A 17,680-nucleotide genomic window follows, 5' to 3' on the forward strand; every position below is an offset into this window, starting at 1 on the left:
TTGGTGTTCTATCCTTGAACACTTAACTTTACAGTGTGGCCTGCTGTGTTTGTTTCTGAGTTGACCGCTCAGCACTAAAACATGCCATCTTACAATGATAAACATTACCTGTCCACCCTCTACCAAAACTCATCGGCCCCTGTATTAAAGCTTAACATACATAACATTCGGGCACTTGAACATACTTTTCCAAACCTATAACATACACTCTTAAAAATAACTATATATCATGAATATAGATTAGCCGTGTCATATTTTTAATTCCCGATATGATCGGAATTGTCATAAACTGACTGACAAGACAATCACGAATTTACAATAATATGCTTTGTACAATCCTAACGTCTTGCAGGCGGGTTACAGTCAGCAGGTTCACCCAATGTCTGAAAGAGAAGATTGGTTGTGTTATTATTCGTCTGCTTCTCTAAAAATGGGCATTTCGTAGATGTAAGTACAGTTACTTCTAGACCCTTATAAATAATAAAGTCTGGTATTTCCAATCCATTTTGCATGTTCCAATGAGTGAAACGTAGAACGGGCATAGTTGTAAAGTTGTCAGTTCTACATATATATATATATATATATATATATATATATATATATATATATATATATATTATATATATATTATATATGTATGTATTAAGTGTATATATAATGTGTATATTTATACATACAAAAATATAAAATATATTGATTATACTGTATGTCTGATGATTGCAGAAAGTATAAACTCTGTATTATATATATATATATATATATATATATATATATATATATATATATATATATATATATATATTGTGTACTTCATGGTGTGAAATAAAATCTTCCATGTTAGCATTGTCTTTTTACATATTGGAATGAATATCAATTATCATTTAACGGTAGATTTATGATCTTCTCACCAATTTAAACTGATTACTATCAAACAGTATATCTATATATCTATATACATATATACATATATATATATATATATATATTATATATATATATATATATATATATATATATATATATATATATATATATATATATATATATATATATATATATATATTTAAACACAAGCACGTACAATGTCTAAAATTGGGTCCAGGTTCTGTGCGCTTAGTGGCACACTCCCATGCCCTCTGAGATGGAAAGACCGCTGACAAATGTAGACGGTTGGTCGACACACTGAATTTGTTGAACCGAGTAGGTCTGATAGGTCAAACTTAATCAAGATGTTAACTCAATAAAGACGTGACTTTACTTACGGAACACGGACAATATTAGACGGGAGGGGGGTACCATCTAAGTCCAGGGCGGGTGACCCGTACACTCTGGATCCTTCAATCAGGAAAGTTTCCACTTCCCTCTCGGTTAAGTCTGGGCATTCAGATCTCAACATAGCGGCAACTCCTGTGAGAAATCATGAGAAAAATCATGTTCATCATGTTCATCATGTTTAATCAGTTCGTGTTATAACAGTTGTTATTTTCTCTCTTGCTTTACAACACGATATCATACCAGTATGATTATATTAAAACAGTACGTTGCTATAGTCGATTGACAAGAGAAACTGATCTATGAAGAAAAGTGTAACTACTATTGTCCAAAAATGTAACTTAGAACGACGTTGATGGTTTATTAACAATTTTCTGTGCATTGAAATGCTTCAACTGTTTAGCCAATGTTGGAAACTGTTCCAAAGGTCAACTTTAATTCTTCGATTCATTCTTAAGGTACTAGGTAGTGTGCACTCCTAAATTGAAAGACTTGTACTTTCGCTCGAACTTTCCTAACGGTAACATCCGACCAATGTCTTTCAAATGTGATGGTTTCAACGCGGTTTCGAACCCACAACGCACGGCATCCAATCACCCAGCGGAGAAAGCTACAGACAAAACCGCTCGGCTAAATCCCCAATCTCAAAATAATTGGTTCAATAACCGAGCTAAGGTTGTTACAATTCAGAATGCGCCCTCTCTACTCGCTGTAGAGTTCGTGAAGCATTCACGTTCGCACACACACTATCATACATCGCACACAAACTTTATCGAAGCGAAGCAATTAATACATTGCTTTACTTTAAGGAGACAAATCGGGGTCACAGATATTTTAAACTCAAAACGTCTGCCATTCCTGTGTTTCTCTATCGGAGAAAATCTAAATGTTCACAAATATAAGCAGTGAAAACTTTGTTTTCTCCGTAGTCTAGGACATGAGCCCTCAACAAATGGTACACGAAAGCGGTATTAGGAATTTTGAAGTGCAAATTCTTACAGCCTTCTTTTTGGTTAAGTAATGAACGATTTTCCCAAATTGATAATTACTTGTAACGTGCGTGAGCTACAGTTGGTGTATGTCTGGACAACTGCGTAACCGTCAAAGTGATGGAGTCCTTGGACTCTCTTGTTCACACACAATATATGTTTGCACGACATGTAGATGGATCACATACACATAGCTGCAACATTTCAATTTTAGGATGTACATTATGCAAACATGTTAGAACTTCCATCAATCGCCGACGTACCTTGGATACGGTGTTTATATTGAGCGTAAGGATTCCACATGACCTTTGAGAAGAGTTCCGACGAACCCCTCTCATTAATGGAACTGAGGAAATATTTCTGTGATCTGTTGGGCGTAAATATCACAAAATGAACTAATATGAGGATTACCTGCGACGTGAGCGGCGGCAAAAGCAAGTCTCGACGGGGCAACTCCGTAGCTGTTTCGATATATGAGGATGTGACCTCGTGACCTGGAGCGTAAATCTCAACGCAAGGACCACCGACGACGGAGTTGGGATGGCGATGGTCGCTACGAGTAGTTCCACCGACAATGACAACCTAATACGACCGGTGTAAAGAGTGCAAGACGTCATTCAAAACAAATCACAATGATAGCTTGGCGAATCAGGCTATCGTTTTACGAAAACTCAAAATACTTGCGAATAAAAACTGTTCGACAAATTTATTACAATGTCCCTTTCTTTTATTTCATAAACAAATAATGATTATGTTTCAGAAGAGTTCTATTTGAGATGCATTTTGCTCTTCTCCAATTCTTTAAAAACTTACCTTTGTTTCACGGTGTTCTTCCCTAACTCTCTAAAACCTTACCTAACTGGTGTTATTTTCTGAAATAACAAGATTTAAGTCAGAATGCACCTCGGGGACATCAGGATTCTCAAACTTTTATATTTCATTTCTGATCTACCAAGGGCCTCATGTAAAGCTCTGGTGTAAGACAAATTTTGCTGTCATAGTTTTTCAAAAATTGAAAATTTTATTTTTCTCCATAGGATTAACACGTGGATGGCAGCCATTTTGAATTTCACAATATCCTTAAGGGAGCCTTCAGTAATTACAAGGGGTGGGGATGGACCGTGGGAATTGGGGAGGGTTACTTTTTAGAAAACTGTCCAAGGGGAAGGGTCACTTTTTATAAACCTATCTTGGGATCACTTTAGACAGAAGCTGATTTTATCGCCAAGACTTCGATGGTCTATGTGATATTTCCTGAATAGAAAATCACCAAAAAATACCCCGATTGTCATAAATGTATACCCATTATCAACGAGTTTAACTAGTACAGAAGATGCAGTGGTATAATACATAAAACACCTTGAACAGTTAAAACTGATAAAAGATAAAGAGACAAAAGCATATGGGACATGTGTCAAAGTGTCTATCAATATAAAACGTCTACAAATGCACAGATATTGTTAGTTTTATATTATTTTATGTAGCCTGATAGATATCATGTACTACGATTTGATACTTTTGGGTGAATCACTAGGATCTATGATAGAATGAAGTTACTTACACCTGGTTCGATAAACATTCTAGCTGGTGAAAGTTGTTGGCAGTCAAAGTTGCCAGCATTGGGCATCTCCAACTGGTCCAACCACAGTGATACCTTCTCTGACCATGTCTCTCGTCAACTCTTCGATCTCAACCAGTCTGTTTGCATCAAGTGTGACGGACAAAGGTGCAACCGCTACCCCACGAAGATGGCCAACAGGGTTAGCGGCCTTCAAATTCTTGTAATGGTTAAGGACAGCCATCATTCCTGCAATAAGTACAGAGACAAGCTATGTTGAACTTCTATCAAATAGTGCAACAATCTGGCCTGCATCATAAATACCTGATTTTGTGTTTAATGGTTGGATTAAGTGTTTTTCAGTCACGCCAAATAGGTCGGTCCAGCAAGCGACAAACGTTAACTATACAGAGAAATTTCAAGTTGACGGATACGATTAGAGCACGAAAATAAAAAATCAAATTCAGGATTAGAGAATGGAAATAAAAATTCAAACATTATTTTGCAAGCCCGAAAAGATGTTTGATAGGAAAAAGTTAAATGATCATTGCCTCTGTCTGTCTGTCTGTCTGTCTGTCTGTCTGTCTGTCTGTCTGTCTGTCTCTCTCTCTCTCTCTCTCTCTCCTCTCTCCTCTTCTCTCTCTCTCTCTCTCTCTCTCTCTCTCTCTCTACAGAGCTCTTCCTCCCTCCTCTACTCTGTACACCATTTAGGAGTAGCCTTTCTTGTCCCCATTGTGATATAAATGGCCCGAAAGCGTGAAAGCCGTGCAGCGTCAATCAACTAACAAAATCTTCCAACCGACATAATAATTGCCACATGGGCTTGATGTTAATTAAACTTTTGAAAGGGCAGCAAAAATGTACACTAAATAAAAGAAAACAAAATATCTCAACAAACTTGATGGGCTAATGTGCAGCATTGAATAAGATGTTATCCTATTGGGTAGCTGAATGGTACCAATATCATTAAAACAATACAAATAGACTCCCTAAGTCGCTGTGAATAATGACAATAGACCAATCATAGAAAGAGCTTATTCAAAGCTGCACATTAGCAGAACTTTATTAAGGCTTTCAATTTCTTACAAACTTGATTATTGCTCTTTGATTTAAAGAACTGACACACACAAATACACACTCACACACATTCACATGCATATATCAATATATTCAATATAAATAGAAATTTATATATATGTATATATATATATATATATATATATATATATATATATATATATATATATATATATTGCATGTGAATGTCTGATGATCGCTACAATGAACACATGTAGCGTAATGTAGTGTAGCGTAGTGTAGTCTATGCAACAAACGACAAATATATATATATATATATATATATATATATATATTATATATATATAATATATATATATATATATATGCATGTGAATGTCTGATGATCGCTACAATGAACACATGTAGCGTAATGTAGTGTAGCGTAGTGTAGTCTATGCAACAAACGACATATATATATATATATATATATATATATATATATATATATAATATATATATATATATATATATATATATATATATATATATATATATATATATATATCGTTGGTTGCATACACATTCGTTTCACGGCCACACGGGTAAAAAGCCTACGCCGTGTCGTCTTTCGGGAACGTAATATATATATATTTTATCAATGCGTTCAGTATGTTGAAGAATGAAAATGTTATATGCAAAGCAATTTTTGTAACACTTACCTTCGATGATAAAGTCAGCGTTGAGGGTCAGTGGGTCGGGGTGGGCGTTCACTCTGACGATACCGATGTTAGTTTTACTTGCGACACCAGTGTACTGTCCGGCTATAACACCTGCGAAAGCAGTTCCGGCACCATCTATGTCCGCACCCTGCAATGAACATAAGAAAACGTTGTTGTTAACCCTCAGTTTGAATTGATAATGGAACTGACACGCTGAAGCCTGGCAAACGGTTATGATGTCCATAAAGAAATCTTACTCCAAAACTGCATGCTAAAAATCAAATTTACGGAAAATACGATCTGGTAAACAACAGCGGCTGGTCTCAGGCAACAAGTTGGTTTCATGAATTGTACGCTTTTTTCTCTATGGAGACGCTGCAGTTTTCCCTTCCTAAGAAGACACATATCTAAAACTCGTTCGAACCCTTTGATTGACACCGTTTTTTTTCCTGTGTCCAATTTTAATATAGAACGGGTAGACATGGTAGTGCGGCAATTTTAAATTACGGTTTTGAATTCGAATATCAAGATGTGTGATTCGAATATGGTTTGCTAATAGCAGGTTAGTGAATTGAAAGTTTTAACGAATTAAAGGGGAAGTTCACCAAGGATGATTTTTACATATGTGGTAGCTCTGTGGTCATTTACCCAGGAAAAACTATTTTCACCATTTATAACTCGCAAGATGTTTTACAAAAACGATAAAAATAGTACAGGAAATTACCCATGTAATTTGAATCATGGGAAAAAGCTCCAAGCTTGGAGCTTGCATAATGTGATATGGAAGGGACCATCTCCGGACGGGTATGGCCCCCACATTGTCCACTCACAGTAACACAGTAGTAAACAGCAACACAAAATCTGACAGTGGACAGTTTATTATAAGTGAATCATCGTTTATGCAAGGATACTCAGTATAAACAAAAGTTATGTAAATACGCACAGCCTGGTTTAAGCATGGGTGAGTGGACAATGCCATACCCATGGGAAAATGGTCCCTTCCATATTACATTATGCAAGCTCCAAGCTTGGCGCTTTTTCCCATGATTCAAATTACATGGGCAACTTCCTGTACTATTTCTATCGTTTTTTGTAAAAAATCTTGCGAGCAATGAATGGCGAAAAGCTTTTCCGGGGTAAGTGACCACAAAGCTAGCACATATGTAAAAATCATCGTTGGTGAACTTTCCCTTTAAAGCATAGAATGCGCCTCGAGGACAGATAGTCGGACCCTCGAACTTTCACAGTATTCATTTAGCTAAAGCTTGCAAAGTAAATAAACAATTTACCGGTTTCATTTTGTGAAATTCCCCCCACAGAGGGAATGCAGTGATTGCCGCTATTTCGAATAAAAATATTGGTTTAATATTGGGTAATTTGTTACTCTAGTACAAAAAGCAGCACGATGCCCCCCCCCCCCTCATTATCATTTTTCTTATATTGAAAGAAAATGGTGAAAGTTTATTTTAGGAAACTTTGAGCAAAAGTTTGGCTTTCATTTTCGAGGCGCAAACTACCTCAAGGTGAACCACGTCAATCTTGAACCGCTGCATAACAAGATAGATAACCTAAGGGCAGTTCGACATGTGTGACAAACAAGAACTCCTGTAACGCAATATGAATCCCTTATACGTACATCGCCTCCCTCAAAGTCGTAGATCAAGAAGGCTCTGTTGAAAGCTGGTCCGAAATTCTCGTGGGTTCTCTCAATTCCAGTTGCCAACATGTAGACGATTGATTGACCCCCGAATTCGTTACCTATTCAGCGAAAAAAGGAAAGAAGGAGACAGCCGTGGTAGAAATTATCCATAATCTATGATGTTTGATTTACTAGAGAGATTTAGACTCACGTCTGGTGGCAGCGTATTGGCGCCGATTAAATTCCGTCTCTTAACACGCGCATATATGCAGCACCTATATTTGAGGTGCCTATCGAAAATTGTTTAGTTTTGTGTTGATCGCTAATGTTTTGAAAAACTTGTTGGGGTAACAATTCGATCAACACTTTTACATGAATTGCATTTGATTTCAAGCATTCTTTAAAATAGGGGGAATTCAACAAGATGGAGCTTATAGAGCTGTAGGTACTGGTGTAAATTTTACCAATTATTCAAATATGATTGTGACTATACTGAAACTCTTCACGAGCCTTTTCGCCTAAATGCCTTGAGAAATCCATACGAACATTAAACATACGTCTGATAAACAGATGACAAAGGTGCTACGCATACTGATATATCTCACTCACAATCGGTGCGCATAACATGAGTTCAACTATATGTCAGGATATGGCCACAGTTTTCAGCTATTACTATTGAATTTACGTGGCTAAAACGTTTTTCGAAGAGGGCGGTTACTTCTAATCTCGGCCCGGACCAGAAGGTTTTTTTTTCTGCGGCCTTTCACCTCTTCCGGATCCCGTCTCTACCAACAGTCCATGTCCATTGATTCTGCTCCTGGTATTGTCGTCCGCCTCTTTTAGAAGTACAGTGTTGATTTGTAAGTGAGTTGATACCTTCGAGTGATTGTTCAAATGTGTTTTGACTACAAAGTCTTTACTTTCGAATGCTATTCTATTGAGTTGCAATCTCCTATCTGACTCGTAAAACGTTTGAGACGTTATGTAACTTAATATTTCAGCATTTTGTTTATCACATTACCAACATTCCATGTTAAGGTAGTATGCGCCCCGAAAGTCAAAGACTTAAACTTTTTATAAAGTTTCATCGATGAAACAGTGACCTTCAATCATTGTCTTACCAAATCAAGGATAAAATTCACCGATCGCCGTGCAAAGTTTGGAGCGAAAGAAACAAAGTACCTAACATACATTGATAAATGAAATTCAAGATGGTCGCCACCCCTGTGTTTATTCAATGGGGAGAAGTAAACTTTTCGATTTCCAATATTCCATGACGCTAAAAAGTTTTCTTTTTCCAAGAGCTTTAAAATGTACTCCCATGAGTTGTAGAACAGAAGAGCATCGGAAAAACTTGAGAGTCCGAACGTCTGTCCACGAGGCGCATTCTACCTTTTTTAACTCAAATGCAAAATAAAACAATCGCGTGTCAAGAGTGAAAAAATGAAAATGCCCGATGTAAAGGGCAAGATGTTGAATGGTTGCCTCCCACGAAATAACATATTCACTCTTGTTCGAAGCCATACGTCAGAAGAACTTTTTGAGATTCTGTTTCCGTCGAAATAACGAGATCGTATTAAACAAGAAATGTCTATGAGTAAAGGGCAGTCTCTCAAATCTACAATAAGGGCGCCACATCTGTCTCAGTAAATCTCAAAAACATTCATGCTCATTACCTAAGGAACGGTTTACGTCATAGTTCGAGTCTCGTGAGAAAATGTTACGCATTTCGATGATTTTTCCATGTTATTGGCTAGGGTAGCTGCTGAGTTAATATTATACATGCACTTCCCTCTTGTTCTAGACATGGAGAACATCATCCGACAGCCCGGCAGCCTACTGGGTAGATTTCCAAGAAGGTAACGTGAGCGGAACCGTTTGCCACTTACCGAATGGTTGGTATTGTCCATCAAGGGGTAATCTCTGTTGATCAAGACGATCCAAGTTCCACGGGAGTGGTCCTGTGTACTGGCAGGCAGCTACTGCGACCAGAACGGAGAGAATGAAGAGACGCATCTTGTTGTCCTGTCACGAAAAAGCGGAAAACCACAATCGCTTATTAGTATCCTGGATTATATCTTAAACGGGATTCTGAGTAACTGTAAAGGAACATACAGTGGATTGCCAACATCAAAGTAAAGAACATCGCTTTCAATTGAAAACATGAAATGGTGATGGTTGTAACAAGGATAAGACATGAAGTTATATCGTACCTTATTTTTCTCTGCTAATGCTGGGTATTGCACGACGAGAATGGTGTTTCGTACGAACCCTGCAATCTTATAAACCCTGGTTATGGGAAACTTTTGTGGCTGGATGTATTGAATTATCAATTTGGAAAGTACGGTTCAAGCGCTCAGGTGTCATTTACAACAGTCGGCACGTGCTGACATAATAAAATTTCCATGATATCATGGATTTCATATTCGAACGGGCCTTGGAAATTCAGTGTATGGGGATTCTATCTCTTAATGATATATATATATATATATATATATATATATATATATATATATATATATATATATATATATAGATAGATAGATAGATATGATAGATAGATAGATAAGATATAGATATAGATATAGACGCAAGACCAATTACTTCAAGTATAAAGGAATTGTGTTAATGTTTATAACACTCTGCTGTCGGCAGCAAGCACTATGATATCCCACGAGGAAATTTTTATACTTTTTGGATGGGGAGAGAGAGAGAGAGAGAGAGAGAGAGAGAGAGAGAGAGAGAGAGAGAGAGAGAGAGAGAGAGAGAGGAGGGAGGGAGGGAGGGCCCTTGTGTCTCCGTCTGTCTCGATCGATATGTTATACGTGAGTGTATGCCGTCAATTTCTTAACACTACCACCATCGACACACACTTTAAATACTTCTGTATTTTTTTTGCTTTGTGGATAATTTGGAGGACATTCTCATTAGTTGTGCTCTCTTTTTTTACTTTTAAATTAGTACTACTTCTAAACTTCGGATATCCTGTAGTGAATATGCATGCCAGAAATCACAAACGATATGTTGTTTTATCGTAGGTCTTTTCCAAAGGCCCTATTGTCTATGATCTCATATGCCTCAATCAGTACTATAGGCTTCTGCTTTGAAAATGCTTATGAAGCGAATTTTCATACATGGTATAATTAACCGGTTTTTCCTCCGCGTGATGAATGTGATAGCACTGCAAGGCTATTGAAGACATCACACGATTTGGCAATCGGACCTGATAAGTGCTATATAGTATGATATGTTGACGTATTTATGTTTATTCGTCGTCTCCTCATTACGTTTGACAGGTCGAAAAGTGCGTAAAACACCTGAACGTTTCGCGTGACCATTTCTCAGTACAAGGCCACTGTTGTACGTGCTTGCAACAGAAAAGTAATTTTGGAGGCTGCCCACTCCTTCCAGTTGGCACGTGAGTACATGAGGAGACGACGAATAAACATAAATATGTCAACATGTCATACTATAAAGCACTTATCAGGTCCGATTGCCAAATCGTGTGATGTCTTCAATAGCCTTGCAATGCTATCATATTCATCACGCGGAGAAAATACCGAAAAGGTTAATTATACCATGTATGAAAATTCGCTTCATAAGCATTTTCAAAGCGGAATCCTATAGTACTGATTGAGGTATATGAGATCATAGACAATAGGGCCTTTGGAAAAGAGCTACGATAAAACAACATATCGTTTGTGATTACAAGCTTCATGTTTTTTCTTTGTCAGACAGTGAATTTGCAAAGTAAGCTCATGCTGTTGCTTTAGCAGTTGGAAACAGGTGTCGGTATCATGATGTTTTGCAAGCTGTAGGCTCGGCTATTATTGGTTTTGAAGAGCAGATTGTTACTGTTGATTTGGCCCAAAAAAACTGCGTTCTTACTTTCAAATAACGGCAAAATATGATTTCATCAAAAAACATATGCGTCAAAGACTTGTATTATCTTTTAGGCCTATTTTGCCGTCGTTGGTATCTGCTGCTTCTCTTATTTGAACTGATGTTTCGTTCTTACTTGTGAATCGCTGTTGAAGTTGACGTACCTCACATCGTGTGAATGGTTCATTGTCGTTTGAAATTATCACAGCGTTTCATGAATATTCATCTCCTGCATGGCAACCTTTTTCCGAAATAAAAGAAGGAAAGAATTCAGTAGATGCCACGTTATAACTTTCTGCATTCGAACCTGCGAGTTTCGCAGGCGCTAACGAAGTCGGGTAAGGATAGGCCTAGAAGGAAGCTGTGACACAATTTTTGCTAACAGGACCACGAAGCCAATACAATTCAACGTATAGCATAAAGTAAATCGATCGCTATGGCATTCAACATGTAACAGTGACCTTCATCCACTGATATTGAAACCATGATATCGACAAGCTGAAAGACAGTGGACAATGGCAATATGTTGTAGTTAAGAACTTTTACGATTGTCAGTGGGTAAGGTGGGTTTCTAATTTCAACCATCGGTGTCATTGATTTTATCCAATGTTAAATGTGTTTGCTTAACTGTCCCAGCTTTTAAATTCGCGTCACAGAGTCCCTCCTGCCAAGCGTATATACTTTATGTACGTACAGGGTCTCCACCAGCGCCTTTGGCCAGAAAGACATTCTTTAGGAGCAGCAACGAGCCAATTGTGACGAAAGATAGGGTTTTTTTTAATTGCAAATACCATGTTGAGAATAAAACTGAAATTGAAAAAGGAAATGAAAAATAGAAGCCTGTTCGTAATTCCTCATACTTTTCTCACTAAACCGACCTAAGGAAATCTTGCCGTTTCAAGTCTACTGTCACTACGGATCGTTGTCTTTTAACTACAAAAGCACAATGTCTCTTTACGGCATAATTTTCTCTCCGAATTACCGAAAACAACCGAATCATACTCTTTTCCCTGGATTTTGTTTTTTTATCTGTCTGCTGAGCAAAACTTAAAGAAACCTCTAAAGGCGAGCAAAATCCCCCAATTATAAGATATATCTATCGATAATACAGAATTTCAGCGGCGACACATTAACCATTATGAGTATGAAACACTTCAAGATAAAATGGCTGATGATATTTTCATTGCTGTGTTTGCGGTACAGTTGATTATTAATGTTTACAGTATTACAATTTCGTGACACATCAGTTCATACATTTGAGCAAGGCAGAGGCTGCTGAGTCATTGTTACTGAATTTGAGGGTCTCTATCACACCATGCTTAGTGGTAAGGCATTCATCAAGACATCCTGCTGAAAAACTTACACTTTTGCCAAAAACTTGCCTCAAGACAACATTCACCAAGTCTCTTTCAAAATGAAGAATAACAATCGATGTCACCCGCAAATTGTGGTAATATTAACGATGTTTGAAATTTAAAGTGACCGCCATCCCTCTGTTAACTCTGAAGGGAAACAACATTTTCGTTTTTTACAAAATTAAGCAAATATTATTTGTCCAAGAGCTTTAAAATGAGCCTGCTGATGTGGTATCCAGGAATAGATTTGGAACGATTTGAGTGACTATATGTCCCAAGGGCGCATTCTTCCATGACCTTAATACCAAGTATAGGACCAGGGAGTACTTGTTCACAAATTAATATTTGTCAGACTTTTTGAACTTTCACTTCTTATTCTAATCTATCTTAATATACACCAGGCGTAAAACAAAGTGAACTATGTCGTATACAAGTTGCATTGATGGAAGTATGACTAGTTATTAGTGTCGGTAGTGCATAGATTTAGGACATGAATCTGTAGGTGTTTTCATTCATTTTACTCATTTCCAATGTCATAATAGTGCATGTCTCTCTTCAGTGATTTGTCCGTAAGGGAGCATTCTTTTTTACAGGGAGGGGGTGTCAGTTGAAATCGGGATGGGGAGGGCTTTTACAAAACCGTTTTTAGGGGGGTCAAATGTAAAATTCTATGATTGGAAGGGGGTCAAATTTTACAAAGGTTTGTATGGAGTTATCGAAAAAAGTTTTGATTTTGGAATTTCACCGAAATGTTGCTTGTGTAACCGATGTTTTGAGACGGCAGAATGATAACCAACCAAAGCTCAACCAAATTTATTTCTCTTGCGGGGCCAACTAGCGCTACTGGCGTTAATCTCTCTAGAGCAGCAACAGAGCATGGGGCATGAAATGAGGAACTACCACACAGTCATGTAATGAAACAAACAACTTCTGCACGGTTTCAAATTATCGGCGTTTACATACAAAATAGTAAAACCGTACTTCAAAACTACAAATATTACTCCATGGTAACAATCACCAAACTGATAGACCTCCCGAGGGCAGGAGTCGAACACACTTTCAGTACAAAAACTCTGTTCAAACCCTTTCAAAATGCTAAACTATTTCTATGACAAAGTTGACATTACAGCAGAGGTACCTACAACTTGACAACTTGTGGTGATGCTATCATCTCTGCGTGCAGTGCATATTGCACTTATACGGCACGGCTTTCACTTGTGAGCAATGTTCGTTCGATCGACTAAGTAGATGATGTTTAAATAAACAGTCCGATCCGCATAAAGTTCGATCTCCGCGATCGGTTTCTTTACATATCTGCTTTCTTTACATATCTGCTAACTTCAGTAAAACTCAAAATACAGAAATATCTGACTTAAAAAGCACACGCTTACACTCAGCGTGCGACGTAAAACACTCTCTGGAAAGTTCCCGTCCTGGACTCCCTAGGTATACAGTGATAACACACAAGAACTCCCAGGCAAAATAGAAAATACACGGCCTGAAAAATCAACTCGTTACACTTGGTCCTCCATAATAATCTATGAGTAGTCAATGAGAAGCTATGGATAATTTCTTTTAAATACAAAACTAACTAAATCTGTGTTTTTATAGACTCCTGATTATTGATATTATGTACTTGATCAGACTAGGGTGGTTATAAGTGGATGTTTGTGCGAAAAATTTGATTTTGGAATGTCACCGAAATGTTGGTTCACTATCTTGACTATAAGGAAACTATGAATATTTTTTGTCAATACAAAACTAGGTAAATCTGTGTATTTATGTACTCTTGATTATTGATATTAGTGTACTTGATTAGACTAGGGCGATTCCAAGTTCATGTGTGTGCAAAAATTTGATTTTGGAATTTCACCAAAAATATTGAATCTCTCTACATTGTGGTAAGGAAACTGAATATTTTTTTCACAATACAAAACTAGGTATTAAAATCTCTGCTTTAAAAATGTTTGACAATTGATGTACATGTACGTGACGAGAATATCATATTTGAAAGAGCAGATTTGAAAACCAATATGATATTGGAATTTCACCCAGTAATTAATTGTAAAGTTCAAAAACGATTCTTTGAAAGTTCATAGGTCAAATGGGAAATTATAAGTCAATTAAGATATTATTGATACAGACTGTGACATCTGGGAGGGATCGCTGTTTTTTGTGCATGAACATTGGTGCAGGTAACTCTTTTTCTCGCAAACACATTTGAAGGGCCTAATTTTTCAGCCCAGGGCCATAGGGTGCGAAGGTTAATGAATCAAATCTGATGATTTTTTTTTTTGGGGGGGGGGGGTGGGTAGCATTTTACAATTGATGAATTTCGTGGGGGAGGGGTCGCATTTTAGAAATTTGAATTGGAGGGGGGTCGCTTTTTACAGTTCATTTGTCGCTCAAATTCCACCGCCCCTCCCCAGTAAAAACGAATGCTCCCTAACAATGCTAGACAAACTGATAGCCTTTGTTAAAAACTTTTAAGGTAACGTCAACATATTGCATCTCCCTGTCAATAGCACCACTTGATTAAACTAATCGAATCCTTGTATTTAGTTTTGTATTTTCTTTTCAATATTTCTCATTACCTTACCCATTTCACATATTCGCACATTCACATAAACACGCAGTGACTATACTTGAACCACGGGGTAGCCAGGATAAACAAATAAAACAGACAAACAAAAGAAACGGACAAAGAAAAACAAAACACAAACAAAAAACATAGATAAATAATTCATGAAACATATTCAAGATGCGACATATGTTAAGACCTGAAACATATCGAAGAATTTTCAGTTGAACTTGATTTCTAGGTAGTGCAATTAATTTTTTATTTGGGGCCCGGCCCACCGCTGGCTTTGGCCCCTATTTGTTTTGCATGAGTTGACCTTTCTGCAACGACAACTTCTCCTTCCGTCACTTTTTTAATCGATCTAGATTTCAGAAACCGCCCCACGCAGCCATTTAAAACTTGCAGGGCTGATGGAGCTACATGAGTATTAGTGCACCCGACCCTAGAAATGTTTATTGGTGACATGACCTGGCTGCCATCTTGGAATAACATTTTGTATTCTGCCTAATTGCATAATTTTTGACCCAATCAAAAGGCTGTTTGCAGCTTTTGTAGTAGTACATGGTACATAAGATGCAATACGCCAAATTTTAGGGTCATAAATCTTGTTGTTTTTTTAGGAGAAGATTTCTAAGTAAATAAATCTATGCAGCTAAGCTATGGTCATTTCGCATTCTAGGCTATGCAAGAGTCTGAGAGGGCTAGTGTCGATTGAACACTGTCAGGTATATGACCAAATTACACTCCTAAATTTCGGGGATGTTTTTAACCTTTGACCCTCACATCATACTGTACTTATTAATTATGCATATATGTAATTCTTGGCCAGCCAAAAGAACCAGAGTCTGATTTTTTGTACACAGGGACAACTACGGGAGTAATGTTTTTGGGACATAATGTCACATGAGGTCGATGACCTTTGACCTCAAATATGCATATGCCTATAAATCAGTAACAACAAGTTCTACACCCATCATATTCAGTATAGTTTGACACTTATGGCGCCAGACCCTGTACCACATTAATTATGCACATATCTAATTCTAGGCTGACTAATAATGCTAGAGGTCTGATTTGTGGTATATATGGATACATTTGGGAATAGATGTTTTCGCCAAAATCTTCAACACACTCAGGCAACCTTTGACCTCGATTTCACAAATATGTCTATAAATCTGTTACCACAAGTGCTACACCCTTTAAATTTGATTAAAAAGCACCTAACGGCATAAGAGGTTATGAATTATCACTATGGTACCTTTACCAAGTGTTTACAAGAGGTTTTGCCCCGTGAAGTTGCTTGCAGCTTTAATTTATGTCTTGGTATGCTGATTCCGAGTGCATTGGCACCTTGCTAAACCTGCCCAGACTGCGCATCAATTTTTACAGTGGCTTAGAGGGTTAAATAATGGCATCAATTACGTTCACGCATGCGAAGTCCTACAAGCTCAGTTAGTTGATCGGGAATGGCATATACATTTAGTCAAGTTCAAAGTGTGTTCGCTGTTTATGTTATGGGACTTCTTTTGGCCATCTTAGATTAATTTGGATTACTTGTCTTACGGATGTAGGACAAGGGAGATTAAACGCAGTCTGTCAAAACTTTATGGTGGTTATGAGAACAGGAATCTCGGCAAAAATATATCTTACCCCACAAAGCCCAACAGCTGTGTGTACAAAGGCACAATTGTTGCAAGGGCGCTGCCATTGTTTATTACCTGGGGATGAATGAATGGTCTCAAAAATCCGAAATGGACAGGACCTCTGCTACATATTAATCATACTCAATTCTTTATTTTTCGTACGTTAATAACATAGATTATTATTAGTTCATTTGCATATTTTGATGAATTTCTGTAGTTAGACTCTATATCAATACCGAATTCACTAATAAAATTTGACTAAAGCTCTGCTGTTTACTGATCATACCTGGGTCTTGTTATGCTCATTGTTTTATAAGCATGAGATTCTAAATACCAGCTCATTTGCATATCAAATTAATTTCTGTAACCAGGCAATAGATCAATATTAAATGCTCTGATTATTTATTGGATCTCTGATATTCATTAATGAATCTAAGATAAACATGAAATTCTAATTAACAGACCATTTGCATATTTAAAATAAAGTTATGTGATAAGGACTGCAGGTTATACTTATATTTGATTATGTTAAAAGATTAGATGAATATGTGTAATAAGGTTATATTTCAAGGCTCAACGCACTGAAATCGTTAAGATGTCTAGGGCACATTGATCATAATAAATTGTAACACTTCTGAAAATTTGGTCAGTATGACATGCTCATTGATGGCTTACGCTGAATGCACTGATTTTGATTATTCTTCTATGGTATATTGTCATATTTAGTTATACTTATGCTGATCGTATGATAACCATGATAAGTCTTATGATTGTATACTTCCTCTGCTTAATTCATTATATTTTCCAATGGAAGCAAATACTTAGATTTCAAAGGTCATAGTTAATTACCCTGTAAAGTGAATAGATAATCTGATCACCTTACCCTTACACTGCTTTTTCCAACAATCAGTATTCAATGAATACACTATTTGACCTCAAAAGTGTTGCCTGACCTCGAAAGTGTACTCCGATAATCAGAATGATTATGTACTGTCACTGATATAGCAAACTGCTTTTGTCAA

The 17,680-nt window shown here is 37.1% G+C and overlaps 1 protein-coding gene across 1 annotated transcript; it reads right to left on the reverse strand.

Annotated features, from left to right (window-relative positions):
- Positions 1-236: 236 nt before the first annotated feature.
- On the reverse strand, positions 237-9,476 carry LOC139151694 (aqualysin-1-like). Its single transcript, XM_070724647.1, has 8 exons — positions 9,411-9,476; positions 9,087-9,222; positions 7,195-7,316; positions 5,559-5,706; positions 3,823-4,068; positions 2,673-2,843; positions 1,263-1,407; positions 237-383 (listed from the first exon to the last, which is right to left on the reverse strand). Exons 2-5 carry the CDS (start codon positions 9,211-9,213, stop codon positions 3,866-3,868), a joined length of 600 nt encoding a protein of 199 aa, XP_070580748.1. The 5' UTR covers positions 9,214-9,222; positions 9,411-9,476; the 3' UTR covers positions 237-383; positions 1,263-1,407; positions 2,673-2,843; positions 3,823-3,865.
- Positions 9,477-17,680: the final 8,204 nt, after the last annotated feature.

This window comes from Ptychodera flava, chromosome 15 (genome assembly GCF_041260155.1).
Source record: "Ptychodera flava strain L36383 chromosome 15, AS_Pfla_20210202, whole genome shotgun sequence".
Classification (NCBI taxonomy): Eukaryota; Metazoa; Hemichordata; class Enteropneusta; family Ptychoderidae; genus Ptychodera; species Ptychodera flava.

Excerpts from the sequence above, each read along its gene's own strand:
- LOC139151694 (XM_070724647.1), bottom strand. The coding sequence starts at position 9,213 with ATGCGTCTCTTCATTCTCTCCGTTCTGGTCGCAGTAGCTGCCTGCCAG. Across the intron at positions 7,317-9,086 it reads TGGACAATACCAACCATTCG|GTAACGAATTCGGGGGTCAA; the intron begins GTAAGTGGCAAA and ends TTCGCTGAATAG. Across the intron at positions 4,069-5,558 it reads CGCTGACTTTATCATCGAAG|GAATGATGGCTGTCCTTAAC; the intron begins GTAAGTGTTACA and ends TACTTATTGCAG.